The sequence below is a fragment of the Humulus lupulus genome, chromosome 3 (genome assembly GCF_963169125.1).
Source record: "Humulus lupulus chromosome 3, drHumLupu1.1, whole genome shotgun sequence".
Lineage (NCBI taxonomy): Eukaryota > Viridiplantae > Streptophyta > Magnoliopsida > Rosales > Cannabaceae > Humulus > Humulus lupulus.
Genome location: NC_084795.1, coordinates 52,532,251 through 52,544,624, shown reverse-complemented (window position 1 = coordinate 52,544,624; position 12,374 = coordinate 52,532,251). Strand labels below are relative to the sequence as shown.

The 12,374-nt window shown below is 38.1% G+C and overlaps 1 protein-coding gene across 1 annotated transcript; it reads left to right on the top strand.

The window, feature by feature from the left end:
• The first annotated feature begins 9,980 nt into the window (after positions 1–9,980).
• LOC133824151 (uncharacterized) lies at positions 9,981–12,038 on the top strand. Its single transcript, XM_062257018.1, has 3 exons — positions 9,981–10,976; positions 11,083–11,174; positions 11,882–12,038. Exons 1-3 carry the CDS (start codon positions 9,981–9,983, stop codon positions 12,036–12,038), a joined length of 1,245 nt encoding a protein of 414 aa, XP_062113002.1.
• The last annotated feature ends 336 nt before the right edge of the window (positions 12,039–12,374 follow it).

The following is a 12,374-nucleotide window of genomic DNA, read 5'->3' as shown; positions in this document are numbered from 1 at the left end:
CTTTTCCCTGGCCATCTCATCAGCTAACTCCCTCGAGATTTGGGTGGAACAATACAATTGTCCTGGGCCCCTCCGGCTCAACGCATCTGCCACCACATTGCCTTTCCCCAGATGATAAAGAATATCACAGTCATAATCCTTAATCAGCTCCAACCAACGCCTTTGTCTCATGTTCAGATCCTTCTGAGTAAAGAAATACTTCAAACTCTTATGGTCAGGGTATATTTCGCACTTCTCCCCATACAGGTAATGTCACCACACCTTCAGTGCGAATACCACTGCTGCTAGTTCCAAATCATGAGTAGGATACCACTGCTCATACTCCTTCAGCTGCTGCGATGCATAAGCTATAACTTTCTCATTCTGCATCAACACACAGCCTAAACCCATCCTCGATGCATCACAGTAGACTACAAACTTTCCTTATCCCGAAGAAAGACTCAGCACAGGTGCATAAATAAGTCGTCGCTTCAACTCTTGGAAACTATTCTCACACTTCTTTGACCAAACAAACTTCTGATTCTTTCTTGTCAACTCTGTCATTGGTGAAGAAATCTTTGAAAACCCCTCTACAAACCGTCTGTAATAACCTGCCAACCCAAGGAAACTCTGCATCTCCGAGGGGTTCCTTGGCCTCGGCCAATCTCTTACTGCTTCTACCTTAGACGGATCCACCTTAATCCCTTCTGCTCCAACTATATGCCCAAGAAAAGTCACCTCTGTCAACCAAAACTCACACTTCTTAAACTTGACGTAAAACTGATGCTCCCTTAACCTCTGTAAAACCTGTCGAAGATGTTGCTCATGCTCTGCCTCTGAACTGGACTAAACCAAGATGTCGTTGATGAAGACAATGATGAACTAATCCAAGAAGTCCCTGAACACCCTGTTCATCAAATCCATAAAAGCTGCAGGGGCATTGGTCAAACCAAAAGACATGACCAAAAACTCATAGTGCCATATACCATGTTCGAAAGGCCGTCTTCGGTATATCCTCATCTTTGATCCTCAGCTGGTGATAACCAGATCGAAGATCAATCTTTGAGAACACCGTCTTTCCCTGTAGCTGATCGAACAAGTCATCAATCCTTGGTAGAGGGTACTTATTCTTGATAGTCAACTTATTCAATTCTATATAGTCTATACACATCCTCAGAGTCCCGTCCTTCTTCTTAACAAACAACACTGGAGCGTCCCATGGAGAATAAATAGGCTTGATGAATCCCAAATCTAGAAGTTCTTGCAACTATATCTTCAATTCCTTCAACTCTGCTGGTGCCATCCTATATGGTGCCAGTGATGCTGGTTCCATCCCCGGTGCTAACTCAATCTCAAACTGAATCTCCCTGCGTGGCGGCAATCCTGGTAGATCCTCAGGAAATACATCCAAAAACTCACACACCAATCTGGTCTCTCTCGGCCCCTGCTGGCATAACCCTAGTAGTATCCACTACACTAGCCAAAAAAACCTATACATCCACCCTGTAACAAGTCTCTGGCTCTCAATGCTGAAATCATGGGTACGCGGGGTCCAGACACCGCACCCACAAAGACAAAAGGATCCTTGCCCTCAGGCTCAAAAGTCACCATCTTCTTCCTGCAGTCAATAGTAGCCCCATACCTGACCAACCAATCCATCCCTAAGATCATATCAAAATCCTCCATATCTAACTCAATCAGGTCCACTGAAAGTTCTTTACCTACCATCAACCATCACTGGCAGTGCCCTAATCCATCTCCTTGAAACTACCAGCTCCCCTATAGGCAATAAAGTCCCAAACCCTGCAGTCCGATATTCACTAGGTCTACAGAATCTATCAATCACTTTACTAGAAACAAAGGAGTGTGTAGCACCAGAATCAATCAATACAGTAAAAGGAGTGTCAGCGCTAGAAAGCTGACTTGTCACTACCGAGGGACTAACCTCGGCCTCTGCCTGAGTCAAGGTGAATACTCGAGCTGGAGTCAAGCTATCCACCTTTCCTTCTTCACCTTTCTTCACTGTTGGGCAATCTTTCCTGAGATGCCCCACTGTTCTGCGCACAAAGCAAGCCTTGGCCCGACACTCGCCCAGATGGCGTCTTCTACACCTCGGGCACTTTAGATAGGTCTGCCATGCCTCGCTGCTACCTTGACGGCCAGCCTGTCCACCCCGACCCCTCCTATCAGGACCAACAGCGGTCGAAGTGTTAGGAGCCTTTCTCTTGAAGTCACTGGGGCTTTCGCCCCTACCTGTCCCTGAATAAGGAGGCACCACTCTGCGGCCCTCGCGTCTCACCGCACTTTCTTTCCAAATCTTGTTCTTTGCTTCCTCAGCAGTAAGAGCCTTCTCAACAGCCTGGGCATAGGTTGTTCCTCCAGGTACCGTTGTAATTCTAACATCCCGGGCTATCATAGCATTAAGCCCCCTGATAAATCTATCTTGCCTAGCAGCATTAGTAGGCACAAGATCTGGTGCAAATTTTGCAAGCCTGTCAAATTTTAGTGCATATTCAGTAACAATCATATTGCCCTGCACCAAACCCACGAACTCATTAACTTTTGCTGCCCTGACGACAACATTATAGTATTTCTGACTGAACAAGTCTCTAAAGCCTTCCCAACTCAAAGCAGTAACATCCCTGGTCTGCGATGCCACTTCCCACCAGATGCGGGCATCCTCTCTCAACATATAAGTGGCACAGGCCACTCTATCATGCCCCTCTACTCTCATGAAATCCAGAATAGTCGTAATCATAGTCAGCCACTGCTCAGCCTTCAGTGGGTCTGCTCCACCCTCAAAGATTGGGGGCTGCTGCTTCCTGAACCGCTCATACAACGGCTCCCATCTGTTCCCTACCTCTCCTGACTACACAACTGGTACCACTGCAGGTGGTACAATAGGGGCAGCACTCCCTGATGGAGCCTGCTGTCGCAGAATACGGATCTGCTCATCTTGACTCTGTAACCGAGCCTGCATATATGCCATGAGTTATTGCCAGTTCTCAAGGACTGGCGAAGGAATCTGGCCCTGGTCATCACCCCCAAGCCCAGACCTAGTGCCGGCTAGTTGCGTAGATTTTCTTGGACGCATAGTTATCCAAGTCAATCTACAATCAATGACTCGGCAATCAGACCATGATGACAGTGTAAAAGCTTATCCAAAGTTCACCAATGGTGCATAACCAATCACAAACAATCAACATATAGGCATTTATCCACATGCACCAGCTGCTAATAAGCATGCCCCAATCTCATCACACAACAGCTATGAAACAAGCATTCATCCATACACAATATGCAATTAATCATCCAAATATTCATTTACATGCATAGCAATGCTAATAAACATGCCTCAATATTCTCACACAGCAGTCAAGAGTCAGGCTCTCTCAGTGTCTCATGCTTCCTATTAATCCAACAGATAGCAACAATCATAATTCATTTCAGGCATATAAACATATAAACACACATACACATTACCAACCCTGAATCGAGCTTGTCTCTAGCAGCAAATGTACATGTCCAGCCAGTCTTCAGGAACCCTTAAACCTAGGATGCTCTGATGCCCTAGATAGCCAGGACCGCTACACTGTGTACTTGTAAAGGTGCAGGACTTGTTAATTAAGTCATTTATTCAACACGTGTCACTAAACCATAAATGTGCTAGGGTTAAATGGTTTTTGTCTCAAAAGATACATTTCATATATTTAAACAAATTTACATATGGGATCCCCAAAAAAAACACTATTTAAAGGTTAGTTTACAAAATTTCCAAAATACAGACTACCATCAGCCACTCTAAGGTAAAACAGACATTTATAGCTTTTCTATTCCTGTTATCCCCTCAACCGTGGCGGCTGAGCAGCTGGTCATGTACATTCCGCTCACAGAGCTCTCCAAGTCAGGGCTGATCAAGTTTACCCTTGCCTTTACCTGCACCACGTAGCACCCGTGAGCCAAGGCCCAGCAAGAAAACATAATATACATCACAACAATCATAATAAGAGAATAATTCTTTAAGCATGATCAAACACTTAACATTCCACTTTAATCACATAGCGTGTAATTAAAATCAAAGATGCAACCAATCATTAATAACAGTCAAGTCTCATGATAACTAAGGCCGACAACTTAGGCCGCACCCTCTGTTTACCCCACTGACTTCGGCCCGCTTAAACCGAGCTCAGTACATAATAATAAGTTGTCCTCGGCTACCAGTGGCCGAGCCGCGCCCTATGCGCAAGTGTAACCTTTGGCACTCTTATGTCGTTGGTTTACTGTTTACATGGCATAGTACCATCCTTTTCAAAGCATACATATTAGGGAACCCTTAGTCCCATTACAAATACACAACCGGGTATAGTTTTCTTACCTTTGGCTTCCAAGTATACTAGCTACGAGCAATGCTCCTTGAGCGCGATCCGATCCCCGAGCCCTAGCTTAGCACCTCAGCTGCAAAACCAATCCTCCAAGAGCTTTCTGGGCTAACTTCCCTCTCAATTTAATCTCTGTCTTGGTTGAGTTCCTTTGATAATCCTTGAGCTAATCCTCTAAATCCCAACTTTAATCCTCTGAATTCCAGCCAAGACCTCTAAATTCCTGTGTTTTTCCTTTGAGAGAGGAAGAGGAAAAAGTCGGTCTATTTTATGTTCTACTGTTTTCAAAAGCTTCCTAAGTCTATCTGTACGCCCTGGTTTTCCCGCGGGCTGATTAGCAAGCCGAGCTGCTGACTAATCGTAGTTATCTCATGAACTCCCCTAAGACCGGAGCTTCTGTTGTTAGCTCAAGGAAGCCCAAAGGGCTCGCCTCCATTGTCCAAGACTGGAGCAGGCCCCCTGAAGGCCGAAGGTCGAGTCCTGTATGCAGCTCGCGGTACGAGCTGGATATGGAGCTATGACCCCTTGAGAAGTAAACACACGCAAGGTAAACGTGCATATATCAGGGATCACGTGTCTGATATCCCCCTGACTTCTCGGACACGCAGCAGGAACGTGCGTGTTCAGACACCCACGATTGGGTTGGGTCGTGCGGCCCATTACTTCCTTTCCTATTGATTTGACCACACTTATGTGTCAGGTTTAGGAATTAATCATGAATGTCACCGAATTGATACGACAAGAAGGTCACGGGATGACCTCCCTTCCAACTTCCAGGTGCCTTCTCCTATAAATATGGAGACCCTGGGAGTTGATAGAGGTTGGGAAAATAATCTCTTGTAAGAAATACTTTGTAACCAAATACTCAGTATAGATCAATAATATTGACTAGTGGAGTAGAAGGATTTTAACCTTCGAACCACTTAAAAACCGTGTCTTGAGTCACCCCTTTCGTCCTGTAAGATCATATATCTATTTCGGTTCACATTTAGCACTAATCATTTTCTCTCCTTCTCTTAATTACCTGTTGGCGAAGAACCGCATCAACACTATCCTTAGGCAATTAAGCTGATCCCAAAGCTTGGGGTACCGGAAACGTCCCCGAGGGCAAAATGGTAAAATTTCCCAATATTCCCACCTAGACTTCCTAACCTCAAATATATCTTCAATTATTTATTTTCATAACCCGATAATCTAAATAACCACCCGATACCTGAAATACCACTTGACTTGTCCAAAGTCAAACATTAAGCCCCGTTGTGACTTTCCCGCTATCTAGCTCCCTAGGATCGCCTCAAGTCGCCCGCTGCAGATTTACCCACATAATAATGTGGTTCTCACAAGTATAACATTTAACCACATATATATACATATAATCATACAAGCATGCTTATCATGTAATCATGCATTAAATCAATAAATTCACACATAAGCCAACTATGTCCTCCTGGCACACTAATCAATGCCCTTAAGCCATATTAGTGATTTTGGGTCGTTACAGAGGTAGCCATTTTCCCTAAATGTGTGAGGGTTTTATCAAGGTCCATCGATGACCATTGAATCTCATCGAGGCATATTGAAGTAGCCAATTAATATAAACATATGAGAGTTTTATTGAGGTCCGTTGAGGACCATCAAGCCTCATCGAGGTAGACAAAAAACCCAGAAAAATCCAAGAAAGGAACGAAAATACATTCCAACAGTGAAAATTACAATAAAACATGAAGGCATACACAGATCTATTCAAAATAGCAAAAGCAATGTAGATAAACAAGTTTCCTCACTACATATAACAAATATATATTTACTCATACGATTTTTTCCCCTATATCTGAAATCCAAAATGAAGTTCTTACCTTGAAAGGATTCACAACTTGCCCCTAAAATCCAAGCTTGAAAATTAGTATAGATTAAGATAACGGTGGCTGTCTTTTTTTCTTTTTTTTTTGTATGAGAGCTTGAGAGATAGAGAGGGAAAACGTGAGAGATAGAGAGGGAGAAGACAATAGGAGAAAAAAGTAGAGAAATTTATGATAGGGACATTTTGGGAATCCAGGGAAATACTAGGATAAAAATGTGATGTTTTTTTAGCTTGGTATCATTTTGTTACATGTGCCACTTTTATGTATCAATAGTCAAATTTCCCTTGTTAATTTCAAGAAGCTATATAGGAAGAGATTTTGGGGTTGTTATTTAAGCTTATAAGATTAATTGGTGGAGGTAGGTGCTATTAAACGAAATAGCTAGTGAATATGTAATGTGAGATTATGAGATGAGAGCTCTTTTTAGAATAATTCAAGGTAGTTTTGAATCCTTTATTTATAACGAAACTAGTGATTATTTGGGAATGACATTATTAAAGTTAATATAAATTTAAAAAAATTGATAAAAAATTATTAATTTTTTTCCATTTTACATTGTAATAATATTTTATTTTTAATGTAATGGTCATTCCACTAAGATGATGAAAAAATAATTCTAAAAGAATAACATTTCTAATACTTTAAAATCTAACCAAACAAAATGAATGATTTTTATTCCATTACTCATAATCTAAATAGAATTGTTAAGGATTATTATTGGTGCTCAATATTACGTGGCACAATAAATTGTTGTAGATACAGTTTAGTATCCAATTATGAGAACTAATACTAAAGTGATATTTAGCAATATGGGTGACTTAGAAAGGGATATTTGAGACTTGCTTCCAAATTGTTTAATTTATCTTGGAATTGGCGTTGTTGATATTCATCTCTATGTCATTCAGGCTTGACAAATTTATCATCTTGTGCGGGCCGGGCGAAACAACCCATGCAAGAAAGTTTTGCTGACAAATAATTTTAACGACAAAATTTTATATACATTTATACACAAATTAAGCTTAATATCATTTTTTGGGGGCTTTTTTTAATAATACATATATATAAAAGTTTTAGTGCATTTATACGGTATCTAAAAAATATATTCATTTATATATAACTTTAAGTGTTTTGTGCAAAAATACGATTTGCAACCAATCTCTCTACCATTCAGCAAAAAAAAAAAAATAGTCTCTCTCTTTCTTCTCTTCCAGCGATAGCAAACCGGAAAGAATACCGATTGCTGGGTCGCTGGGTCGGAAGGAATTCCCGTCATTGTTGGTGGCTGCGTCGCTGGGTTCCCGTCATTATTGGTGGCTGGGCTGCTGGGTTCCATTGTTGGTCTGGTTTGGGTATTGATTTTTGGGTTAACATCAGATATTTGATTTGGCATTGTTTTGGGTTTTCTTATTCTGGTTTTTCCAATTTCAGGTAAGATCTTATTACTTTTGTTGCTCTGTTTTTTGTTGTTTGGTGTTTCAAAGGTTGCTCTGAATATTGAATAAGATGGTTATCGGTTGCTCTATTTTTTTTTATATTTTATTGATTGATTTGGTTGAATCTGAATGGGTTGCTGTAAATATTTAGGTTGCTGCAAACAAGTGATTGGCAGTGAGTAGGATAATAGAGCTTTTGTCAATTTCATGAAATGAGGTAAAACTGAATTTCTGGGTTGCTGATTATGTTGCTGAGTAGTTTCTTTAAGTTAAATGAAGGTTGCTAACAAGCTTGCTGAAGATATTCTCTATTTTTTTTATATTTTCTTGATTGATTTGGTTGAATCTGAATGAGTTGCTGTAAATTCTTAGGTTGCTGCAAACAAGTGATTGGCAGTGAGTGGGATAATAGAGCTTTTGTCAATTTCATGAAATGAGGTAAAACTGAATTTCTGGGTTGCTGATTATGTTGCTGAGTAGTTTCTTTAAGTTAAATGAAGGTTGCTGACAAGCTTGCTGAAGATATTCTCTATTTTTTTTATATTTTCTTGATTGATTTGGTTGAATCTGAATGAGTTGCTGTAAATTCTTAGGTTGCTGCAAACAAGTGATTGGCAGTGAGTGGGATAATAGAGCTTTTGTCAATTTCATGAAATGAGGTAAAACTGAATTTCTGGGTTGCTGATTATGTTGCTGAGTAGTTTCTTTAAGTTAAATGAAGGTTGCTGACATGCTTGCTTAAGATATTCTCTATTTTTTTTATATTTTCTTGATTGATTTGGTTGAATCTGAATGAGTTGCTGTAAATTTTTAGGTTGCTGCAAACAAGAGATTGGAAGTGAGTAGGATAATAGAGCTATTGTCAATTTCATGAAATGAGGTAAAACTGAATTTCTGGGTTGCTGATTATGTTGCTGAGTAGTTTCTTTAAGTTAAATGAAGGTTGCTGACAAGCTTGCTTAAGATATTCTATATTTTTTTTTATATTTTATTGATTGATTTGGTTGAATCTGAATGGGTTGCTGTAAATTCTTAGGTTGATGTAAAAATATTCATAAAAGAGGATTTAAAGAGGATTGCTGATCATTTTGAAGAAGGTGTGAGAACAAACAATTGTCAATATCTTTGGATTTAAAGAGGATTGATTGAAAGGAGGTAAATATTTATTTGTACTTTGGTTAGAACAATTGGTAGCTTAATTAGGTGTTTAAAAGGTTGCTATAAATATCGTACATGTTTATTATTGTTTACTTATGTTACTAATAATGATTTGAAGAGTTTACGTAAGAGTTTGTTTATTTGCTTAAGGGGTTATAGAGGTTGCTGAATAGGTCTCTAATTTGTTGTTTAATGTGTTAATAAAGTTGATGAAGATGTTGCTTAATGGGTGCTTAAGGGTTTATCATCAAGGTAGATTGTAAGTTGTTTAATAAGTTGCTTATATGTTATTTACAAGGTATATCTTGCTTGCATGAAATGGATAGCATTGCAGTTTTACTCCAACACAATGGGCAATGGGATCAAAACAAAAACTATATCAACTTCGATGTTTGTGGAATAGTAATTAGAATGACTGCAACTACAACAACTTGATTGGTATGATTTGCAATGAATTGAAGCTGCAACTTGATTCTACACTTTTGACAATACAGTATCAAGTTAAAGATGGATACCCTCCTTTAAAAATAGTTGATGACTCACAATTGAAGTTCTACATAGAGTTGAAGAAAAAGGAAACAAATTTCACAAAATACCATTTGTGTCTCACAATTGAATTCAACTCAATGCAGAAATCTTTTTTCTCAACTAGGAGTACAACAACACATAATCAACCATGCAATGAAGTTGCACAAACAGAAGAAGCAGCATCAAATTCAGATGATGAACCAGTTGATTATTTGGTTGCTAAAGAGGTTGCAGACTTTATTGATTATGCAGAGCTGGTGTCCAATCAGATTATAGAAATGATAGATGAAAGAAACATAAATAATGAAGAAGAAGTGATTGACATCGATGATGATTTAGTCATCACCAACAACCGTCACCAAGAGATTGCTTTGTCTCAAATATATAAGGACAAAGAAACATTGAAGACTGTTTTGAGCCATTATGCGATAAATAATCATTTCCAGTATTGTGTACAAAAGTCATGCAAAAAGGAATATCTAGTTGCTTGCCTTGATAAAAATTGCAAGTGGATGTTATGAGCATCAAGGAATGGAAACACAAATCAGTTCATAATTAGAAAGTTCAGCCACATTCACACTTGTGCTTTGGAGATAAGATTAAAAGACCAACGCCAAGCAACCTCAACAATCATTGCAGATATGATCAAATACAAGTTCACAAACATCAAAACAAAGTACACAGCTGCTGATATAGTGAGGGACTTGAAACATGATCATGAAGTGCAAGTCAAATACAGCAAAGCTTGGAGATCTAGAGAAAAAGCTATTGAAAAAGTTAGAGGAAAAGCAGCTGATTCTTATGCAGAATTGCCAAGTTATCTGTATATGTTGCATCACACAAATCCAGGATCCTATATTGAACTAAAATCAGATGAAGATGGGATGTTTTTATATGCTTTTGTAGCATTGAATGCTTCAATGAAAGGCTGGCCCCATTGCATACCTGTCGTAATAGTTGATGGGACTTTCTTAAAATCAACATATGGAGGGACATTATTGGTTGCAGCAACTCAAGATGCTGAAGGTAAAATCTTCCCCCTAGTATTCTGTGTAGTTGATTCAGAGAATGATGATTCTTGGGAGTGGTTCTTTGACAAGTTTAGGAAAGCTTATGGTGTAAGAGAAGACATGAGCATCGTTTCTGACCGACATGAAAGTATTATAAAAGCAATCAACACAGTGTACCCAGAAGTACCACATGGGGCTTGCACCTTCCATCTGCTCAAAAACATGAAAAGCAATTTCAAGAAGAGTTCAAAAAAGTTCAAGGATACATTTTTTGCAACTGCGAATGCATACACTATGAAAAAGTTTGAGTACAAGATGAGAGAACTTGATAAGATTGACAAAAGGCTGCGACCTTACCTACAACAAATTGGGTATCACAAATGGGCAAGGATTCACTCTCCAACCAATAGATACTCAAACATGACATCAAACACTGCAGAATCTTTGAATTCTACAATTGTAGCAGTAAGAGAGCTACCAATTTGTACGATGCTAGAGTGTTTACGAGCTTTGGTGCAACGATGGAGTTGGACTAATAGGAACATAGCAAATGCAACCTCCACAAAGTTGACAGACAAGCATGAAGTGATCCTGAATGACAACTACATTTACTCATTGAAGTTAACGGTATTATTCTTTATTAAAAATACATACTTCATTTTCATTTAATTTAACTTCACTACACATACAAAACTAACAATATTACTCTTAATAATAAAAAATAAAAAAATAGGTGCACCCAACAAATCATATTGTGTATGAAGTTCATGATGATGGCAATAAATCAATAGTTGATCTCAATTCAAGAACATGCACATGCAACAGGTTTAATACTATAATTCAATTTGTTATTTAAATATTTTATTGTGGTTGCTATGGTTTGTAGATTGATAATATGTTTATTTATGTGTTGTGTATGGGCTTTATAAAGTTGCTTAAAATTACAAGAGTTGCTCAAAAAAAATTGTTTTATATGTTGTTTTTGGGAATTTTAAGTTGGAAGTTGCTGAATAGGTTGCTAAATAATTGATTAAAGAAGTTGTAATAGTTGTTGTATATGTTCCTTGTAATGACTGGTAATTCGTGGTTCCGATTGCTTCAGAGTTGCTTAAGTGGTGGAACAGTTGTTGTATATGTTGCTTAAAATGACTGGTAGTTGCTCAATCAGTTGCTTAAGAATTGCTTAATTAATTATAACAGTTGAAATATATGCTGCATATAATGTTTGGTAGTTGCTGAACAGGTTGCCTGTAAAAATTTTGTATAAGTTTGTTATAAATGTTTGATTTATTTGTTGCTTAGGTTGCTTATGAGTTGATTTAAATTTGGTTATAATAATGATTGTGAGCTGTTAAATAAGTTGATTACAGTTTAACATGATGTTTAAATATTATGGTTTAACATCATTTTAGGTTGTTTTACAAGTTGCTTGAAGGGTTATGCTTTTTATATGGTTAAATAATGAAAGAGAAATCACCTATTATAATGAAATTACTCTAGTTGTTTTTATACGATTGGTTATTTTTCAACAGGTTTCAAATGGATCAGCTTCCTTGTGCCCATGCAATTGCTGTTTTTAAAGAAATGAATCAAGATTCTTATCAATATTGTTCGCCATATTACACCAAGGAAGCCATGGTTGCAACTTACAAAGAAAGTATATACCCACTTGGCAATGAAGACACTTGACAAATACCTGAACATATCAAAGCTGTGAAAATACACCATCCAGAAGGAAAAATAAGAGTTGGTAGACCAAAGAAAAGAAGATGTAAAGCTGCATGGGAGAAAAACAAAAAACAAAACAAATGTGGGAATTGCGGTCAAAGTGGACATAACAGAAAGACTTGCAGAGACCCTCGAAAAAAAGATTAGATATTAACTTACAAAAACATACATTATTGCTTCATTTTATTTTCAATTCAATATGCAAAGTTCAATTGTTTGATTTATACAATGATTTTGGTTCATTTCCTTTATGTTTTACTTTAAAATTACTAATAATATCTTGAGTTCTTTAATATA

Coding starts and splice junctions, on each gene's coding strand:
- LOC133824151 (XM_062257018.1), top strand. CDS start 9,981: ATGATCAAATACAAGTTCACAAACATCAAAACAAAGTACACAGCTGCT. Junction 10,977..11,082: donor TTTACTCATTGAAGTTAACG/GTATTATTCTTT, acceptor ATAAAAAAATAG/GTGCACCCAACAAATCATAT. Junction 11,175..11,881: donor AGAACATGCACATGCAACAG/GTTTAATACTAT, acceptor ATTTTTCAACAG/GTTTCAAATGGATCAGCTTC.